This window comes from Panulirus ornatus, chromosome 42, assembly GCF_036320965.1.
Source record: "Panulirus ornatus isolate Po-2019 chromosome 42, ASM3632096v1, whole genome shotgun sequence".
Lineage (NCBI taxonomy): Eukaryota > Metazoa > Arthropoda > Malacostraca > Decapoda > Palinuridae > Panulirus > Panulirus ornatus.
This window is the reverse complement of record NC_092265.1, coordinates 18,546,089-18,569,279: the sequence shown is the minus strand read 5'-3', so window position 1 is coordinate 18,569,279 and position 23,191 is coordinate 18,546,089. Positions and strand designations below refer to the sequence as shown.

The 23,191-nt window shown below is 41.3% G+C and overlaps 1 protein-coding gene across 1 annotated transcript in view; it reads left to right on the top strand.

Moving 5' to 3' along the window:
• The first annotated feature begins 16,453 nt into the window (after nt 1-16,453).
• LOC139762010 (importin-11-like) overlaps nt 16,454-23,191 on the top strand; it is a 75,130-nt gene continuing 68,392 nt past the window's right edge. The window contains exons 1-2 of the mRNA XM_071686792.1: nt 16,454-16,465; nt 20,326-20,562. Coding sequence (XP_071542893.1) covers nt 16,454-16,465; nt 20,326-20,562 — 249 coding nt within the window. The remainder of the gene's footprint in view (nt 16,466-20,325; nt 20,563-23,191) is intronic.

Below are 23,191 nucleotides of genomic sequence, written 5' to 3'. Positions count from 1 at the left end.
GGTATATATATTTGCGTGTGTGGATATGTATGTATATACATGTGTATGTGGGTGGGTTGGGCCATTCTTTCGTCTGTTTCCTTGCGCTACCTCGCTAATGCGGGAGACAGCAACAAAGCAAAATAAATAAATAAATATATAATATGAACTCTGTTATGCACTTCTTTCTTATATATACTTTTCACATGTCCTCTCTGAATAGATCATCTTCCACTGTTTCCTGAAATTTATGGCAGTTTCATAACTGTAGGGCTAGTCCTCCTGCTCCTTTGCCCTCTCCTTGCCTTCTTGCCATCATTTACTCCTCTTGGCAGAAGAGTTAAGAGATTGTCTATTTTGTCAGCTGTTTCCATAACTCTGTTAACATCAGGTGCATTTTCCCATAAATGATCCATAAATTCGAACTCTTTACCGTTTACTTCAAATCCCTCTGCTTTTGTACGAATTAGTTTCAACATGCCTGATCTCTTTGCAGTACTGTTGGGATACCTCCTTTAATGTCTCCCATTTTTTGCTTTCTGAATGTATCTTTTTTTCCTCCCATTCTTCCCTTGGTCTCTCATGTTTTTTGAATACTCCATTGAATTCCACCTTGCAGTACCTCTTTGTACTGTAACGGATGGAAGTTTTATACTCATGGGGCTCCCATCCTTGAACATTATGTTACCATACAACTTCTTAGATTTATGTATTCTCTGTATTAATCATGGCCTTAGTTATTTCTTTCCATACATCCACCACTCTTATACTATAAAAGTATGTCTTTATATCTTGTTGAGGAGGGTTCTTGCCTAATTTCATGTTAAGTCCTCTAGTTACTCTCTCCCTACATTTCTTGAAGAATTGTTTACTGGCAGTGTCATCAAGCTGTTTTAAAAACTTAAAGATTGTAAGCAGGTCACCCCTTACTCTTCTCCTCTTTTAAGGTGGGCAAACTTAAAATCTATAGGCTTTTCCTGCAACTTGACTCATAATTCTGGTACCATCTTTGTACCCCTCCTCAGTACTTTCTCTAGCCTAGAACTTTGTGTCTCCTTAGGTATGATGACCAAACTTGAAAAGTGTATTCTAATCTTGGCCTTATTTAGGATATGGACAGCTTGCCAAATATTTCCTCATCCTTATACTTGCAAGCTAATCTGTTTTTTGTTAGCAGACAGTTTGTGCTCTTAACTGTTCTCCTAACATGTGACTCTGGCAACAGGTTAGGGATGATGCTGACTCCCAACTTGTTCTCACACATTGAATCCTGAAGCATTTTTTCTTCTACATGATAATTAAACAGACCTTGTTTCACTTTATCCCATCCTCATTGTTGTACATTTATTCAATTTGAATTTCATCCACTGTGTATAAAACCAACTTTTGAATCTGTATTGATCCCATTGTAAGTTGATACAGTCCTCAATGCTTTTCACTACTTTCATGTACTTTTGCATCATCTGCAAACATTTTGGTTGGAATCCAGTGACATATGTATAGGCAAGTCATTTACATAGATCAAAAAGAGTAATTATGCCAGAACAGAACCCTTATCCCTCTTCTGGACACCTTGACCCATTTGGAGGAGGTTCTGCTGACGTGCATCCTTTTTTCCCTTCCTCTAAGGTAATTTATCATGAGAAGGAGTGTCCCCTTATCCTGCCTGATGATATAGTGTTGAAATCAACCTCTTATCTGGTACATTTTCAAATGCTATATGACAGACTAGATACTAACAATCCACCCAGCCTTCTTTATTGTCTAAGGCAGAACTCACTCATAGAAATTGAATAGGTTTGTTAGACAAGACCTCTTTTTCCTGAAACTGTGTTGTCTCTCCCATAGGTAATTTTACCATCGTTTAAATACCTCCATTTGCTTTCTGATTATCTTTTCCAGAACTTTACAGATCATGCTCATCTGTGAGACTGGTCTGTAATTTAATGTGTTCTTGGTCTTTCTTATAGATAGGTATAATGTTTCCCCATTTCCATACTCATGGCATTTTTTTCTTTTCTGTGACATCTTGAAAGACATCTTGAAGTATTTCATGAGCTTTTTCTATCAAATCTGTACAACACAGTCTTCAGCACTTATGGTAAAATTTTTACCAGAACTATGAGCTTTTCATGGGTCAAGACTTTTTAGTATTCAGTTAATGTATTTTCTAGATATCTCAATGTTTTCCAAAGCATCCTCCTCTTTCCATTTCACTGGTGTTGGGCTAAAACGTCATTCACAGTGAAAACACTTGTGAACTTGTTCAGTTCCTCACATGATCATCAATCATTCTCTGGAATTCTTCCTTATGAATCTCTTATCCTGATTAGCTGCTCTTGAAGTGACAACTGGCTTGTTGAATTTTTGGAAAAGTTTTGTATTTTCTCCAGTCTTGTCCACAAAATTCTATACAAAGCTTCTTTGTTCCTCCTTTCTTATCTTGATATACTCATTCCTTGTTCTCTTATACCTTGCATGTGCTGGCTGGCTGGAGTACTGAACTGTATCTTGAAGCTTCTTAGCATTTCACTTTTGTTGAACCATTCTTTCATTTTCCTTACTATTTACTCTGTATTTTAGGCTAGAGACACTTATGTTCCTACTTTTTTGTTGTGAATTTTGTAAAACTTATAACTTCACTGCCCTGGTTCCTGGCTATAGAACTCTGTTTCACAATCCTTGTTACCATAGAATTTGTTAAAGTCTAGATAGTTTCTATGATTATATCTCCTCTTTTATGTCTTGTGACTGAGTTTGTAAAGTGTGTGAAAGAAGAAAGTTAAGAGTAAATGTGAATAAGAGCAAGGTTATTAGGTACAGTAGGGTTGAGGGTCAAGTCAATAGGAGGTAAGTTTGAATGGAGAAAAACTGGAGGAAGTAAAGTGTTTTAGATATCTGGGAGTGGTTCTGGCAGCGGATGGAACCATGGAATCGGAAGTGAATCATAGGGTGGGGGAGGGGGCAAAAATCCTGGGAGCCTTGAAGAATGTGTGGAAATCGAGAACATTATCTCGGAAAGCAAAAATGGGTATGTTTGAAGGAATAGTGGTTCCAACAATGTTGTATGGTTGCGAGGTGTGGGCTATGGATAGAGTTGTGCGCAGGAGGGTGGATGTGCTGGAAATGAGATGTTTGAGAACAATATGTGGTGTGAGGTGGTTTGATCGAGTAAGTAATGTAAGGGTAAGAGAGATGTGTGGAAATAAAAAGAGCGTGGTTGAGAGAGCAGGAGAGGGTGTTTTGAAATGGTTTGGGCACATGGAGAGAATGAGTGAGGAAAGATTGACCAAGAGGATATATGTGTCGGAGGTGGAGGGAACGAGGAGAAGTGGGAGACCAAATTGCAGGTGGAAAGATGGAGTGAAAAAGATTTTGAGTGATTGGGGCCTGAACATGCAGGAGGGTGAAAGGCATGCAAGGAATAGAGTGAATTGGATCGATGTGGTATACCGGGGTCGACATGCTGTCAATGGATTGAATCAGGGCATGTGAAGCGTCTGGGGTAAACCATGGAAAGTTGTGTGGGGCCTGGATGTGAAAGGGAGCTGTGGTTTCGGGCATTATTGCACGACAGCTAGAGACTGAGTGTGAATGAATGTGGCCTTTGTTGTGTTTTCCTAGCGCTACCTCGCACACATGAGGGGGGAGGGGGATGTTATTCCATGTGTGGCGAGGTGGCGATGGGACTGAATAGGGGCAGACAGTGTGAATTGTGTGCATGTGTATATATGTATATGTGTGTGTGTGTATATATATATGTCTACATTGAGATGTATGGGTATGTATATTTGCGTGTGGGGACGTGTATGTATATACATATGTATGGGGGTAGGTTGGGTCATTTCTTTCATGTTTCCTTGCGCTACCTCGCAAACGCGGGAGACAGCAACAAAGCAAAATAAATAAATAAAAATAGATATTTATGTCTTGTCTCACCTTTGCTCCTTTAATGTCATGATTTATCACACAATCACACTTGAGCATTGTTTTATCACTTGTTCCATTTGGTGAATCATAGAGAATATTCTCATTATCCATGCGTGTATGTGTGAAGGGTAGATCTAACAATGATGTTGTATCAGTCTTTCTCATCCTGGTGTGCTTGCTGACTTATTATTGGAAAAATTTCAGTATACATTCTGAAACCTTGTCTCTCCCTGACTTCCTGTCATCATGAGGATCCAAAGTCTCCCATTATGTCTCATCATAAATGAAATCCCGTATTAAATACTTTTCCTTGTCAGAGATGGTAAAGTTGTTTATAAGTTTTGTAGACTCCATGTTTTTTGTTTTTTTGTATGTGTGTTTACCTCAGGAAATATCAATTTGTATCGTAAAGGGAGGGAGTGCTACACTTATGGAGTTCCATCTTTTGAACATTCTATATCATACAACTTGAATTTATGTACACTCTCTCCAATAACCATGTTGTCAATCATTTTATTCCATTCATCCATCACATTCATCATTCTTATACTAAAAACATACTTACACACATCTATTTTGTCTTTCTAGGTACCTCAAAGAACTTAGCTGCTGTGTGTGTGTATGTATTGTAAGAAGGGGAGGGAGTTTTTCACTCGTGGGGGCCCATCTCTTGGATTTTATCATACAACTTCTGAGATTTATGTATGCTGTTTGCATTAACCATGTCATCAGTCAGTATACATATATATATATATACCTTTCACATACCAGATTTACACTAAAAAGGTACCTCCATACCTCTTTTAAAATGCCTCCTGCTTAATTTCATATTTTGTGTTCTTGTATCTCTCAAAGAACTTACCACTGTGTGTGTAATCAGTATGTTCTAAAGATTTATAATTTGTGATTAGGCCTTCCCTCAACTTCTCTCTTCTAAGGTGGTCAGATTTGAAGCCTCAATTCTTTATCAGTAACTTAGCTATCTTGTTTCTTTTTTGCTCTTGTATGAACTTTCTCTGTTAGCTCTTTGTGCTTATTTAGGTTCTGTAACCAAACCTGTGTAATCAGTATGTTCTAAAGATTTATAATTTGTGATTAGGCCTTCCATCACACTTCTCTCTTTTAAGGTGGTCAGATTTAAAGCCTCAATTCTTTACCAGTAACTTAGCTATCTTGTTTCTTTTTTGCTTTTGTATGGATTTTCTCTGTTAGCTCTTTGTGCTTATTCAGGTCCTGTAACCAAACCTGAGAAGCATATTCTAGGTTTGTATATATGTTTAATGTCAACATCTTGGTGAAAAATTCCTTATCCTTGAACTTGAATAGTATACTCATATTTACCAGTGGTGGGAGTTTGGTGACAGGTTAAGGACACCCAAATCTTTTTCACTTACAGACTCCTGAAGTTTGTTTTCTGCTTGAAAATAATTATAACAAGGCTTTCTTTCACTCATTACATTTACATGGGTTTAACTTGTATGGTGTTTCAATCCTCTACTCTTTTCACTACCTTCATGACCTCTCCATCATCTGCAAATATGTTCAGGTAGGAGTCTCACCCTTCAGGCAAGTCATTTACATAGATCAAGAAGAGTAGTAGTCCCAGAACAGAGCCCTATGGCACACCATTGGCGACCTTGACCCATGTTGACAAAGCACCTCTGCCATTCATCCCATGTTCCTTTCCACTCAGTTAATCTTGTTTGTCGAAGGAGTTTCATCGTTATTCCTACTTGATGATCTGTCTTCTTAATCAGCTTTATGTGGAACACTGTCAAATGCTTTCTGTCAGTCTAAATACGAACAATCCAATCAGCTTTTCCTTTTGTCATATGTAGAAAATATTTTTTCCTAGCAATCCAAGAGTTTTGGTTTCCAAAAAAATGCTGTCTCCCTCTTGGTTAATTACTTCTCTGCAGAAAGTCATTGACTTGCTATATAATTATCAAGTCCATAACCTTAGAGACCATGCTTGTTAGCGAGAACAGTCTGTAATTCATTGTCTGTTCTAAGTCTCATTTCATATAAATAGATATGACACTTGCCTTTTTGTGTTTCCTTGACATTTTGCCTCTGTCTGGCAACATCCTGAATAGCCTTTTTGTGTTTCCTTGACATTTTGCCTCAATCTGGCAACATCCTGAACAGTATTTCAAGAGGTTTGTTTAGTGTATCTATGGACATCTTTAGCACATATGGTGAAATTTCATGAGTAACTTGAGTCTTTTATGGGTCAAGACCTTTTGGTATTTTGTTAATGTCTTTTCTTGATCTATCATTGTTTTCCAAAACCTCCCACCAGCTCTCTAGTGATGTGGTTATAGTGTCTTACATTGTGAAAACATTATCATCCTCTACAATTCTTCCTTCTGAATATTTTACTCTGATTCTGCTCTGGGACTGACAATTTATTCTGTGATTATTTTCTCTTGCTTTTTTCACAATGTTCTTTGGAATGTTTCTTTGTTTCATATTTTTTTTGACTTGTCTCTCAACCCTACTTAACCTAATAACCTTGCTCTTATTCACATGTACTCTCAGCTTTCTTCTTTCACACACTTGACCAAACTCAGTCACCAGCTTCTGCAGTTTCTTACCTGAATCAGCCATCAGTGCTGTCTCATCACTGAACAACAACTGACTCACTTCCCAAGCCCTCTCATACACAACGGACTGCATACTTGGCCCTCTCTCCAAAACTTTCGCATTCACCTTCCTAACCACCCCATCCATAAACAAATTAAACATCCGTGGAGACTTCACGCACCCCTGCCGCAAACTGACATTCACAGAGAGCCAATCACTTTCCTCTCTTCCTACTCGTACACTTCCCTTACATCCTCGATAAAAACTTTTCACTGCCTCAAGCAACTTGCCTCCCACACCATATACTCTTAATACCTTCCAAAGAGCACCTCTATCAGTTCTATCATATTCCTTCTCCTGATCCATAAATGCTACATACAAATCCATTTGTTTTTCTAAGTATTTCTCACATACATTCCTCAAAGCAAACACCTGATCCACACATCCTCTACCACTTCTGAAACCATACTGCTCTTCTCCAATCTGATGCTCTGTACATGCCTTCACCCTCTCAATCAATACCTTGGGAGGTAAGTTGAATGGAGAAAAACTAGAGGAAGTGAAGTGTGTTAGATATCTTGGAGTAGATTTAACAATGGATGGAACCATAGAAGCAGAAGTGAGTCACAGGGTGGTGGAGGGGGGCAAAGGCTCTGGGAGCGTTGAAGAATGTTGAAGGTGAGAACGTTATGTTGGAGAGCAAAAATAGGTATGCATGTATGGTTGTGAGGCATAGGCTATAGATAGGGTTGTGCGGAGGAGGGTGGATATGTTGGAAATGAGATGTTTGAGGACAATATGTGATGTGAGGTGGTTTGATTGAGTAAGTAATGAAAGGGTAAGAGAGATGTGTGGTAATGAAAAGAGTGTGGTTGAGAGAGCAGAATATGGTGTATTGAAATAGTTTGGTCACATGGAGAGAATGAGTGAGGAAAGATTGACGAAGAGGATGTATGTGTCAGAGGGAGGGAACGAGGAGAAGTGGGAGACCAAATTGGAGGTGGAAGGATGGAGTGAAAAAGATTTTGAGCAATTGGGGCCTGAACATGCAGGAGGGTGAAAGGCATGCAAGAAATAGAGTGAATTGGAACGATGTGGTATACCGGAGTGGACATGCTGTCATTGAATTGAACCAGGGCATGTGAAGCTTCTGAAGTAAACCATGGAAGGTTTTGTGGGGCCTAGATGTGGAAAGAGAGGTGTGGTTTTGGTGCATTACACATGACAGCTAGAGACTGAGTGTGAATGAATGTGGCCTTTGTTGTCTTTTCCTAGCGTTACCTTGTGTGCACACACGGGGAGGGAGATGCCATTTCATGTGTGGCAAGGTGGTGATGGGAATGGGTGAGGGCAGCAAGTGTGAATGTTTACATGTGTTACATGTATATGTCTGTGTATGTATATGTATGTATACATTGAAATGTATAGTTATGTATATGTGCATATGTGGATGTGTATGTATATACATGTGTATGTGGGTGGGTTGGGCCATTCTTTTGTCTGTTTCCTTGTGCTACCTCTCTAATGCGGGAGACAGTGACATAATATATTAATGATAGAAATGATAATTTTTTATTATTATTATACATTATTGCTGTTTCCCGCATCAGCTAGGTAGCACCAGGAAACAGAGGAAGAATGGCCCATCCACTCATATGCACACATATATATATTTAGATAAACACCCATATACGCACATAAATATTTATATTTATTTATTTATTTTGCTTTGTCGCTGTCTCCTGCGTTAGTGAGGTAGCGCAAGGAAACACGAAAGAATGGCCCAACCCACCCACATACACATGTATATACATACACGTCCACACCCGCAAATATACATCCCTATACATCTCAACGTATACATATATATACACACACAGACATATACATATATACACATGTACATAATTCATACTGTCTGCCTATATTCATTCCCATCGCCACCCAGCCACACATGGAATAACAACCCCCTCCCCCCTCATGCGCGCGAGGTAGCGCTAGGAAGACAACAAAGGCCCCATTCGTTCACACTCAGTCTCTAGTTGTCATGTAATAATGCACTGAAACCACAGCTCCCTTTCCACATCCAGGCCCCACACAACTTTCCATGGTTTACCCCAGACGCTTCACATGTCCTGGTTCAATCAATTGACAGCACATCGACCCCGATATACCACATCGTTCCAATTCACTCTATTCCTTGGACGCCTTTCACCCTCCTGCATGTTCAGGCCCCAATCACTCAAAATCTTTTTCACTCCATCTTTCCACCTCCAATTTGGTCTCCCACTTCTCCTCGTTCCCTCCACCTCTGACACATATATCTTCTTGGTCAATCTTTCCTCACTCATTCTCTCCATGTGACCAAACCATTTGAAAACACCCTCTTCTGCTCTCTCAACCGCACTCTTTTTATTACTACACATCTGTTACCCTATTGTTACTTACTCGATCAAACCCCCTCACACCACATACTATCCTCAAACATCTCATTTCCAGCACATCCACCCTCCTCCGCATAACTCTATCCATAGCCCTCACATCTCAACCATACGACATTGTTGAAACCACTATTCCTTCAAACATAACCATTTTTGCTTTCCGAGATAATGTTCTTGACTTCCACACATTCTACAAGGCTCCCAGAATTTTTGCCCCCTCCCCCACCCTATGATTCACTTCCACTTCCATGGTTCTATCTGCTGCCAAATCCACTCCCAGATATCTAAAACACTTCACCTCCTCCAGTTTTCTCCATTCAAACTTACCTCCCAATTGACTTGACCCTCAACCCTACTGTAACTAATAACCTTGCTCTTATTCACATTTGCTCTCAACTTTCTTCTTTCACACACTTTACCAAACTCAGTCACCAGCTTCTGCAGTTTCTCTCATGAATCAGCCACCAGCGCTCTATCATCAGCGAACAACAACTAACTCATTTCCTAAGCTCTCTCATCCACAACAGACTGCATACTTGCCCCTCCTTCCAAAACCCTTGCATTCACCTCCCTAACAACCCCATCCATAAACAAATTAAACAATCATGGAGACATCACACACCCCTTCCGCAAACCTACATTCACTGAGAACCAATCACTTTCCTTTCTTCCTACACATACACATGCCTTACATCCTCGATAAAAACTTTTCACTGCTTCTAACAACTTGCCTCCCACACCATTTACTCTTAATACCTTCCACAGAGTATCTCTATCAACTCTATCATATGCCTTCTCCAGATCCATAAATGCTACATACAAATCCATTTGCTTTTCTAAGTATTTCTCACATACATTCTTCAAAGCAAACACCTGATCCACACATCCTCTACCACTTCTGAAACCACACTGCTCTTCCCCAATCTGATGCTCTGTACATGCCTTCACCCTCTCAATCAATACCCTCCCATATAATTTACCAGGAATACTCAACAAACTTATACCTCTGTAATTTGAGCACTCACCTTTGTCCCTTTTGCCTTTGTACAACGGCACTATGCAAGCATTCCACCAATCCTCCGGCACCTCACCATGAATCATACATACATTAAATATACTTACCAACCAGTCAACAATACAGTCACCCCTTTTTTTTAATTAATTCCACTGCAATGCCATCCAAACCCGCTGCCTTGCCGGCTTTCATCTTCCGCAAAGCTTTTACTGCCTCTTCTCTCTTTACCAAATCATCCTCCATAACCCTCTCACTTTGCACACCACCTCGAGTAAAACACCCTGTATCTGCCACTCTATCATCAAACACATTCAACAAACCTTCAAAATGCTCTCTCCATCTCCTTCTCACATCACCATTACTTGTTATCACCTCCCCATTAGCCCCTTCACTGAAGTTCCCATTTGTTCCCTTGTCTTACGCACTTTATTTACCTCCTTCCAAAACATCTTTTTATTCTCCCTAAAATTTGATGATACTCTCTCACCCTAACTCTCATTTGCCCTCTTTTTCACCTCTTTCACCTTTCTCTTGATCTCCTGCCTCTTTCTTTTATACATCTCCCACTCATTTGAATTATTTCCCTGCAAAAATCATCCAAATGCCTCTTTCTTCTCTTTCACTAATAATCTTACTTCTTCATCCCACCACTCACTACCCTTTCTAATCTGCCCACCTCCCACACTTCTCATGCCACAAGCATCTTTTGCACAAGCCATCACTGCTTCCCTAGATACATCCCATTCCTCCCCCACTCCCCTTACGTCCTTTGTTCTCACCTTTTTCCATTCTGTACTCAGTGTCTCCTGGTATTTCCTCACACATGTCTCCTTCCCAAGCTCACTTACTCTCACCACTCTCTTCACCCCAACATTCTTCTTTTCTGAAAACCTCTACAAATCTTCACCTTCGCCTCCACAAGACAATGATCAGACATCCCTCCAGTTGCACCTCTCAGCACATTAACATCCAAAAGTCTCTCTTTCGCGTGCCTGTCAATTATCGCGTAATCCAATAACGCTCTCTGGCCATCTCTCCTACTTACATACGTATACTTATGCATATCTCTCTTTTTAAACCAGGTATTTACCAAGTACCAGTCCTTTTTCAGCACATGAATCTACAAACTCTTCACCATTTCCATTTACAACACTGAACACCCCATGTATACCAATTATTCCCTCAACTGCCACATTACTCACCTTTGCATTCAAATCACCCAACACTATAAACCGGTCTAGTGCATCGAAACCACTAACACACTCATTCAGCTGCTCCCAAAACACTTGCCACGTGATCTTTCCTCTCATGCCCAGGTGCATATGCACCAATAATCACCCATCTCTGTCCATCAACTTTCAGTTTTACCCACATCAATCTAGAGTTTACTTTCTTACATTCTATCACATACTCCCACCACTCCTGTTTCAGGAGTAGTGCTACTCCTTCCCTTGCTCTTGTCCTCTCACTAACCCCTGACTTTACTCCCCAGACATTCCCAAACCACTCTTCCCCTTTACTCTTGAGCTTCGTTTCACTCAGAGATAAAACATCCAGTTTCCTTTCCTCAAACATACCACCTATCTCTCCTTTTTTCTCATCTTGATTACATCCACACACATTTAGACACATAGACAGACATATACATATATACACATGTACATATTCATGTTTGCTTGCCTTCATCCATTTCTGTTGTTACCCCACTCCACAGAAAACAGGATTGATACTGCCTGCTTCAGCGAGGTAGCGCCAGGAAAACAGACAAAAAAAGGCTACATTCATTCACGCTCAGGGTCTATCTGTCATGTGTAATGCACCAAAACCACAGCTCCCTATCCACAACCAAGCCCCACAGGCTTTTCCATGGTGTACCCCAGACAGTTCACATACCCTGGTTCAATCCATTAACAGCACGTCGACCCCAGTATATCACATCATTCCAATTCGCTCTGTTCCCTGCATGCCTCTCACCCTCCTGTATGTTCAGGCCCCAATAGCTCAAAATCCTTTTTTATCCTGCCATATTCATACCTTGTTGTCTTAATCCCTATCAGAAACTGGGTGGCTGGAGTACCACCTATACCTTCTTCACTGCACACCTTGATGCTCCTTTGCTCTCTGACATCTTTTATTACATCATCCCTTCCTCTGTCTTGATATGCCCTCCCTGTTAAGACAAAAGGTACCCATGTACCTTCTCCATCATTGTAAATTTCACAGAAGCTCCCCCCACAGTACTGGAGGTCTTTGCTTCTGAACTCCATTTCCCAGTCTTTGTTATTATAGAACTTGTTGAACTTCCATGACTATATTTCCCCTTTAGGTCTTGTTTCACCTCATTTAAGCTCCCCATTTATTTCTTAGTCATACTTGAGCATTACATGATCTTTTTTGAAGCTTGTCTATAACATGTAATATTTTCATTATCCATGCTTTTAAGAATGTGATTACCTTTGTATTCTGGGGGGGGATGGGGTTGCACTTATGGTGTTCATCTTTTGAACATTTCCTTCTACCGTTAAGTTTCTTAGATTTATGTATGCTATGTGCATTAACCTTGTCCACAGTCATGTTCTCTGTATGCTCACTGTACTAATACCTTCCACTAGTGTATTCATGTATCCAGGCATTTTATTTTTGCTTTGTCGCTGTCTCCCGCGTTAGCGAGGTAGCGCAAGGAAACAGACGAAAGAATGGCCCAACCCGCCCACATACACATGTATATACATACATGTCCACCCATGCACAATATACATACCTATACATCCCAATGTACGCATATATATACACACACAGACATATACATATATACACATGTACATAATTCATACTCTCTGCCTTTATTTGTTCCCATCGCCACCTCGCCACACATGTAATAACAACCCCCTCCCCCCTCATGTGTGCGAGGTAGCGCTAGGAAAAACACCAAAGGCCCCATTTGTTCACACTCAGTCTCTAGCTGTCATGTAATAATGCACCGAAACCACAGCTCCCTTTCCACATCCAGGCCCCACACACTTTGCATGGTTTACCCCAGACGCTTCACATGCCCTGGTTCAATCCATTGACAGCACGTCGACCCCGGTATACCACATCGTTCCAATTCACTCTATTCCTTGCACGCCTTTCACCCTCCTGCATGTTCAGGCCCCGATCACTCAAAATCTTTTTCACTCCATCTTTCCACCTCCAGTTTGGTCTCCCACTTCTCTCGTTCCCTCCACCTCTGACACATATATCCTCTTGGTCAATCTTTCCCCACTCATTCTCTCCATGTTACCAAACCATTTCAAAACACCCTCTTCTGCTCTCTCAACCGCACTCTTTTTATTTCCACACATCTCTCTCACCCTTACATTACTTACTCAATCAAACCACCTCACACCACATATTGTCCTCAAACATCTCATTTCCAGCACATCCACCCTCCTGCGCACAACTCTATCCATAGCCCACGCCTTGCAACCATACAACATTGTTGGAACCACTGTTCCTTCAAACATACCCATTTTTGCTTTCCGAGATAATGTTCTCGACTTCCACACATTCTTCAAGGCTCCCAGAATTTTCGCCCCCTCCCCCACCCTATGATTCACTTCCGCTTCCATGGTTCCATCCGCTGCCAGATCCACTCCCAGATATCTAAAACACTTCACTTCCTCCAGCTTTTGTCCATTCAAACTTACCTCCCAATTGACTTGACCCTCAACCCTACTGTACCTAATTACCTTGCTCTTATTCACATTTACTCTTAACTTTCTTCTTTCACACACTTTACTAAACTCAGTCACCAGCTTCTGCAGTTTCTCACATGAATCAGCCACCAGCACTGTATCATCAGTGAACAACAACTGACTCACTTCCCAAGCTCTCTCATCCACAACAGACTGCATACTTACCCCTCTTTCCAAAACTCTTGCATTCACCTCCCTAACAACCCCATCCATAAACAAATTAAACAACCATGGAGACATCACACACCCCTGCCGCAAACCTACATTCACTGAGAACCAATCACTTTCCTCTCTTCCTTCACGTACACATGCCTTACATCCTCGATAAAAACTTTTCACTGCTTCTAACAACTTTCCTCCCACACCATATATTCTTAATACCTTCCACAGAGCATCTCTATCCACTCTGTCATATGCCTTCTCCAGGTCCATGAATGCTACATACAAATCCATTTGTTTTTCTAAGTATTTCTCGCATATATTCTTCAAAGCAAACACCTGATCCACACATCCTCTACCACTTCTGAAACCACACTGCTCTTCCCCAATCTGATGCTCTGTACATGCCTTCACCCTCTCAATCAATACCCTCCCATATAATTTACCAGGAATACTCAACAAACTTATACCTCTCTAATTTGAGCACTCACTCTTATCCCCTTTGCCTTTGTACAATGGCACTATGCAATCATTCCGCCAATCCTCAGGCACCTCACCATGAATCATACATACATTAAATAACCTTACCAACCAGTCAACAATACAGTCACCCCCTTTTTTAATAAATTCCACTGCAATGCCATCCAAACCTGCTGCTTTGCCGGCTTTCATCTTCCGTAAAGCTTTTACTACCTCTTCTCTATTTACCAAATCATTTTCCCTAACCCTCTCACTTTGCACACCACCTCGACCAAGACACCCCACATCTGCCACTCTATCATCAAACACATTCAACAAACCTTCAAAATACTCACTCCATCTCCTTCTCACATCACCACTACTTGTTATCACCTCCCCATTTGCCCCCTTCACTGAAGTTCCCATTTGCTCCCTTGTCTTACGCACTTTATTTACCTCCTTCCAGAACATCTTTTTATTCTCCGTGAAATTTAATGATACTCTCTCACCCCAACTCTCATTTACCATCTTTTTCACCTCTTGCACCTTTCTCTTGACCTCCTGCCTCTTTCTTTTATACCTCTCCCACTCATTTGCATTTTTTCCCTGCAAAAATCGTTCAAATGCCTCTCTCTTCTCTTTCACTAATAATATTACTTCTTCATTCCACCACTCACTACCTTTTCTAATCAACCCACCTCCCACGCTTCTCATGCCACAAGCATCTTTTGCGCAATCCATCACTGCTTCCCTAAATACATCCCATTCCTCCCCCACTCCCCTTACCTCCTTTGTTCTCACCTTTTTCCATTCTGTACTCAGTCTCTCCTGGTACTTCCTCATACGAGTCTCCTTCCCAAGCTCACTTACTCTCACCAGTCTCTTCACCCCAACATTCTCTCTTCTTTTCTGAAAACCCCCACAAATCTTCACCTTTGCTTCCACAAGGTAATGAACAGACATCCCTCCAGTTGCACCTCTCAGCACATTAACATCCAGAAGTCTCTCTCGTGCGTCTATCAATTAACACGTAATCCAATAATGCTCTCTGGCCATCTCTCCTTCTTACATACGTATACTTATGTATATCTCGCTTTTTAAACCAGGTATTCCCAATCACCAGTCCTGTTTCAGCACATAAATCTACAAGCTCTTCACCATTTCCATTTACAACACTGAACACTCCATGTATACCAATTATTCCCTCAACTGCCACATTACTCACCTTTGCATTCAAATCATCCATCACTATAACCTGGTCTTTTGCATCAAAACCACTAACACTCATTCAGCTGCTCCCAAAACACTTGCCTCTCATGATCTTTCTTCTCATGCCCAGGTGCATATGCACCAATAATCACCCATCTCTGTCCATCAACTTTAAGTTTTACCCGTATCAATCTAGAATTTACTTTCTTACACTCTATCACATACTCCCACAACTCCTGATTCAGGAGTAGTGCTACTCCTTCCCTTGCTCTTGTCCTCTCACTAACCCCTGACTTTACTCCCAAGACATTCCCAAACCACTCTTCCCCTTTACCCTTGAGCTTCGTTTCATTCAGAGCCAAAACATCCAGGTTCCTTTCCTCAAAGATACTACCTATCTCTCCTTTTTTCTCATCTTGGGTACATCCACACACATTTAGACACCCCAATCTGAGCCTTCGAGGAGGATGAGCACTCGTCGCATGACTCCTTCTTCTGTTTCCCCTTTTAGAAAGTTAAAATACAAGGAGGGGAGGGTTTCTGGCCCCCCGCTTCCGTCCCCTTTAGTCGCCTTCTACGACACGTGAGGAATGCGGGGGAGTTTATCAGGCATTTATCAGTATTTATATGTTTTGAAATAGTGCAAACATCTAAAGTCATTGAAGTCATGACTAAACGTACAGGTCCAGCATTTCAACAGATGTTTTGGGTATGCTTTTACATAATGATTAAAAGACATGGAAGAAAGTCAAAATGCCTCCTGAAATTCCTATGTGTACCTGCATGCTTTAGATTAAGATTTCTTAACCGTTTTATGTTTGAGGACTGCTTAGAGACTTCTGCTTTGTCAGCAGACCACATTCAGCATATATCCAGTATTATATTGAGGCTGAAATCACAGTCTAGAACAATTTATACCATCCAAGCCTTCACTAGAGATGATACTGATGGTAAGATTTATTTATTTTATTTATATTTTTATTTATTTATTATACTTTGTCGCTGTCTCCCGCGTTTGCGAGGTAGCGCAAGGAAACAGACGAAAGAAATGGCCCAATCCCCCCCATACATATGTATATACATACGTCCACACACGCAAATATACATACCTACACAGCTTTCCATGGTTTACCCCAGACGCTTCACGTGCCTTGATTCAAATCCACTGACAGCACGTCAACCCCGGTATACCACATCGCTCCAATTCACTCTATTCCTTGCCCTCCTTTCACCCTCCTGCATGTTCAGGCCCCGATCACACAAAATCTTTTTCACTCCATCTTTCCACCTCCAATTTGGTCTCCCTCTTCTCCTCGTTCCCTCCACCTCCGACACATATATCCTCTTGGTCAATCTTTCCTCACTCATTCTCTCCATGTGCCCAGACCACTTCAAAACACCCTCTTCTGCTCTCTCAACCATGCTCTTTTTATTTCCACACATCTCTCTTACCCTTACGTTACTCACTCGATCAAACCACCTCACACCACACATTGTCCTCAAACATCTCATTTCCAGCACATCCATCCTCCTGTGCACAACTCTATCCATAGCCCACGCCTCGCAACCATACAACATTGTTGGAACCACTATTCCTTCAAACATACCCATTTTTGCTTTCCGAGATAATGTTCTCGACTTCCACACATTCTTCAAGGCCCCCAGAATTTTCGCCCCCTCCCCCACCCTATGATCCACTTCCGCTTCCATGGTTCCATCCGCTGCCAGATCCACTCCCAGATATCTAAAACACTTCACTTCCTCCAGTTTTTCTCCATTCAAACTCACCTCCCAATTGACTTGACCCTCAACCCTACTGTACCTAATAACCTTGCTCTTATTCACATTTACTCTTAACTTTCTTCTTCCACACACTTTACCAAACTCAGTCACCAGCTTCTGCAGTTTCTCACATGAATCAGCCACTAGCGCTGTATCATCAGCGAACAACAACTGACTCACTTCCCAAGCTCTCTCATCCCCAACAGACTTCATACTTGCCCCTCTTTCCAAAACTCTTGCATTTACCTCCCTAACAACGCCATCCATAAACAAATTAAACAACCATGGAGACATCACACACCCCTGCCGCAAACCTACATTCACTGAGAACCAATCACTTTCCTCTCTTCCTACACGTACACATGCCTTACATCCTCCATAAAAACTTTTCACTGCTTCTAATTTATTTTCTTTTATACTTAATCGCCATCTCCCATTCCAGCAAGGTAGCATAAGGAAACAGACGAGGAATGGCCCAGCCCACCCACCTACACATGTATGTACATAAATGCCCATACATGCATATATACATACATATACATTTATGGATCTGGAGAAGGCATATGATAGTGTTGAGAGATGCCCTCTGGAAGGTATTAAGAATTTATGTTGTGGGAGGTAAGTTGTTAGAAGCAGTGAAAAGTTCTTATCGAGGATGTAAGGCATGTGTGCATGTAGGAAGAGAGGAAAGTGATTGGTTCTCAGTGAATGTTGGTTCGTGGCAGGGGTGTGTGATGTCTCCATGGTTGTTTAATTTGTTTATGGATGTGGTTGTTAGGGAGGTGAATGCAAGAGTTTTGGAGAGAGGGGCAAGTATGTGGTCTGTTGTGGATGAAAGAGCTTGGGAAGTGAGTCAGTTGTTGTTCGCTGATGATACAGCGCTAGTGGCTGATTCATGTGAGAAACTGCAGAAGCTGGTGACTGAGTTTGGTAAAGTGTGTGAAAGAAGAAAGCTGAGAGTAAATGTGAATAGGAGCAAGGTTATTAGGTACAGTAGAGTTGAGGGACAAGTCAACTGGGAGATAAGTTTGAATGGAGAAAAACTGGAGGAAGTGAATTGTTTTAGATATCTGGGAGTGGATTTGGCGGTGGATGGAACCATGGAAGCGGAAGTGAATCATAGGGTGGGGGAGGGAGCGAAAGTTCTGGGAGCATTGAAAAATGTGTGGAAGTCAAGAAGATGTTCTTGGAAAGCAAAAATGGGTATGTTTGAAGGAATAGTGGTTCCAACAATGTTATATGGTTGCGAGGCTTTGGCTATAGATAGAGTCGTGTGCAGGAGGGTGGATGTGTTAGAAATGAGATGGTTGAGGACAATATGTGGTGTGAGGTGGTTTGATCGAGTAAGTAATGAAAGGGTAAGAGAGATGTGTGGTAATAAAAAGAGTGTGGTTGAGAGAGCAGAAGAGGGTGTTTTGAAATGGTTTGGTCACATGGAGAGAATGAGTGAGAAAAGATTGACCAAGAGGATATATGTGTTGGAGGTGGAGGGAACGAGGAGAAGTGGGAGACCAAATTCGAGATGGAAAGATGGAGTGAAAAAGATTTTGAGTGATCGGGGCCTGGACATGCATGAGGGTGAAAGGCGTGCAAGGAATAGAGTGAATTGGAACGATGTGGTATACTGGGGTCGACGTGCTGGCAATGGATTGAACCAGGGCATGTGAAGTCTCTGGGGTAAACCATGGAAAGTTTTATGGGGCCTGGATGTTGAAAGGGAGCTGTGGTTTCGGTGCATTATACATGACAGCTAGAGACTGAGTGTGAACGAATGGGGCCTTTGTTGTCTTTTTCTAGTGCTACCTCACGCACATGCGGGGGGAAGGGGGTTGTCATTTCATGTGTGGCGGGGTGGCAATGGGAATGAATAAGGGCAGACAGTATGAATTATGTACATGTGTATATGTGTATATGTCTGTGTGTGTATATATATGTATATGTTGAGATGTATAGGTATGTATATGTGCTGTGTGTGGATGTGTATGTATATACAGGTGTATGTGGGTTGGTTGGGCCATTTTTTCGTCTGTTTCCTTCGCTAACGCGGGAGACTGACAAATTATAATAAAGAAAAAACATTTCACTGTATACATACGTATACCACATCGTTCCAATTTACTCTAATTGGAATTGGAATGATGTGGTATACCGGGGTCAACGTGCTCTCAATGGATTGAGCCAGGGCATGTGAAGTGTCTGGAGTAAACCATGGAAGGTTTTGTGGGGCCTAGATGTGGAAAGGTAGCTGTGGTTTCAGTTTATTACACATGACATCTAGAGACTGAGTATGAACAAATGCAGCCTTTGTTGTCTTTTCCTAGCGCTACCTCGTGAACATGCCAGGGGAGGGGGGTACCATTTCATGTGTGGCAGGGTGGCGAGGGGAATGGCTGAGGACAGCAGGTATGAATATGTACATGTGTATAAATGTATTTGTCTGTGTATGTACATGTATGCATACATTGAAATGTATGGGTACGTAGATGTGCATGTGTGGGCGTGTATGTATATACATGTGTATGTGGGTGGGTTGGGCCATTCTTGCACTTCCTCGCTAACGTCGAAGTCAGCGACAAAGTATGATCAGTATAAATAAATAAACATACATATACATGGGGATAGGGGAGAAAGAATACTTCCCACGTATTCCCTGCGTGTCGTAGAAGGCGACTAAAAGGGGAGGGAGCGGGGGGCTGGAAATCCTCCCCTCTCAATTTTTTTTAATTTTCCAAAAGAAGGAACAGAGAAGGGGGCCAGGTGAGGATATTCCCTCAGTGGCCCAGTTCTCTGTTCTTAACGCTACCTCGCTAACGCGGGAAATGGCAAATAGTTTGAAAAAAAAAAAAATACATACACAGACATATTTGATTGGGCCAAGGACCACGGATTAAGAACCTTTGCTAGATGTAGGAAGTGACGTGTTTAGTTGGGAAATTTTAATATTGACGAGTCTATTGACTAAACTAGTGAAACTTTAATATGATTACCAAAAGTGTTACATTTTACACAATTTTTTTCTTACTTTTAGGCTGCTGAAAATGAATCCAAGAGACCGGAAGAAGTTTTGGAACGCATTGTAAATGTGTGGTCTGATAAGATAGCATTGGTATCTCCAGAGGAACGCCGTAAACTATGTGGCCTGGGTCTTGCCTATTTATGTGGATCAGGCTGGCCTCCAGTACTCAAAGGGTGGCCATCTGCTGTTAATGCTGTTGCAGAAGTTGTTTTTGATGTGACAATGGAAGATTCTACACAGGACAAACTGGTGAGGAAGCTTTATCTGAATATGATGCACAGTTACAGATATGTATGCTATGAATTTTCTGTTAGGTCAGCTGTTAGGTCAGGGGCAAGCATCAATTGCAGACTACTTTTGGTATGAATCATGTGTATTTATATCATTTAAGAGGCTTCTAGATCCAATTGAATCACCTTATTTACATCATTTATTAAACCACTACAAACAAAAAAAGTTTATTCATGATCCATAGCTGCACCAAATACAAATGTTTCTTGTACTTGTTTGCCATTCTTTTTCTTGTGATAGCATCAGGAATAGATGGAACATGGCCTCATTCACTCATATGCACTCACTAGCTGTTACGTATAATGCAATGAAACCAGATTTCCTTTAGACACAGACAAACCACAGATCTTTCTTTGGTTTCCCGTTGGCTACCTCTTGTACCCTGGTTCAGCCCACTGACTGCACGTTGCCCCTTGTATATTGTTCCAGTTCGTGCTTTGCTGTTCACACTTCACACCCTCCTGCATGTTCAGGACTTAGTCACTCAGAGCATTTATAACTCCATCCTTCCACCTCCTCCTTGGTTTCCCTTTTCTCCTTTTTTCCTCCACTTCCAACATTAACCTTTACCCTCTTAGTCAGTTTCTCATTCATCTTCTTCATGTGCTCATACCATTTCAGCACTCCCTTTTTAGCTTTATCATACATACTCCTCTTACTGCCACATCCCCCTTTTACCCTGTTGTTTCTCTCTTGATCAACTCTCCTCACGCCACTTACTGTCCTTAAAAATTTAATTTCTGGTACATCCACTCTCCTATATTTTTTTTTCATATAGGACCAGTGACATGCATCCATGCAACACTGTTGGATCTACTATACCATCAAACATACCTATGTGTCCCCTCACAGATATTGACCTCTCTTTTCTGTACACTTCACTTTGCAACCAAGACCTTAGCACCCAATGGTTTATTTTATCTCTCATGGTTCCGTCTGCTGCTATATCCCCTCCCAAGTATCAGAAACACCTCTTTTCCTCCAGGCTTTCTCCCTTCAGTCTTAAAATCCAATCTTTCAGTCTCTTTCCGCTGCTAAATATGGTAACCTTACTTTTATTCACATTAACTCATCTTTCTCATATCACACTCTCCCTGTCCCAGAAACCAGCTTCTGCTGTTTCTCACAAACCTGCCATCAGAGCTGTGTCAGTGACATATAGCACTGACTCACCTCCCAGACTCCCCTACCCCCAGGAGACTAAGTATCTGCCTATTTCTTCAAGACCATCACATTCACCTCCCTCCCCATTCCATCCATGAACAGATTAAACAGTATTGATGACAGACATCACACATCCCAGCTAAAGACTCATCTTCAACTGTATCTGCTCACCATCTTCTCTTCCAATTGGCACATTATCCTTATTCGTATGATAAACACTTTTCTGCTTCTAGTAGCTTTCTTTCTACACCACATGTTTGTAACATCTTTGGCAAAGCATATCTTTTGGTGCTATCCTCAAATCCATAGATGCCACATACCTATCCTTATGTTTCTCTTAAGTATTTCTTGCACAGAATTTTCAATGCAAACTCCTGAATCACACGTCCCTCACTAATCCTGAAGCCACATTGTTCCTCCTTCTTCTGGTGCTTTGTTCATGCCATCACCTCAAATCAATAATCTCCCTTACATCTTTTTGGGTTTACTTAACCTTCCTTTCTTGCATTTTATCATTTCTTGTATTATTATGTGTAGTGACGAATATGAAAATTCACCCTGAACTTTAGTGTGAAAGTTGCAAAATTTCTAAATACATTTATATTATTTCCTGCTGACACTCTGTCTGTCTATGAAGTAAGAGTACAATGCGAGAAATTTAACAGAAAGAAAGAAATATCAATACTATGTCTTCCTCTGTTATCAGGAGGAGTCATACACATCATGTACAACCCCTCCAAGCATGTACTTAGTATAGAACCAGGCCATGATAAAGCAATTTTCATTTATTGAATGCTAATCTATCATTTCATGAAGAATTTTTCATTGTTTTTTAATGCATTCCATAATGGAATTCCTAGACATTGCTGGCCATTTAAGAAGCCTTGACCCCTTTTCAATCCTTCCAGATAGTGACCTCTCTTTCCACACATTCCTCTGTGACTTCCTATGGCTCCTCTCAGCATCCATGGTTCCATTCACTGCCATGTTCACTCCCAGGTATCTAAAACACTTCACTTCCTCCAAGTTTTCTCCTTTCATACCCACACCGTAACTAACCTGTTCTGTGCTGCTAAGCCTAATAACCTTGTTTTTAATCATGTTTGCTCTCTACGCTCATACACTCTCCCAAACCCAGACATCAACTTCTGGAATCACTTGAATCTGCCACTGGTGCTGTGTTATCAGCAACCAAAAACAACTGACAACTCTCAGGCACCCCACCCACAACAGACTGCATAATGGCCCTTCTCTCTGAGACCCTTACATTGACCTTTCTCACCACCCCACCATAAACAAATTAAATAACTATGGTGACATCACACATCCCTTCCACAGACCCACCTTCACCTTAAGCCACGCTTCTCACTACCTACCCTACAGACACCTTATTCTGTAGATAAAAACTCCTCTGCTTCACATA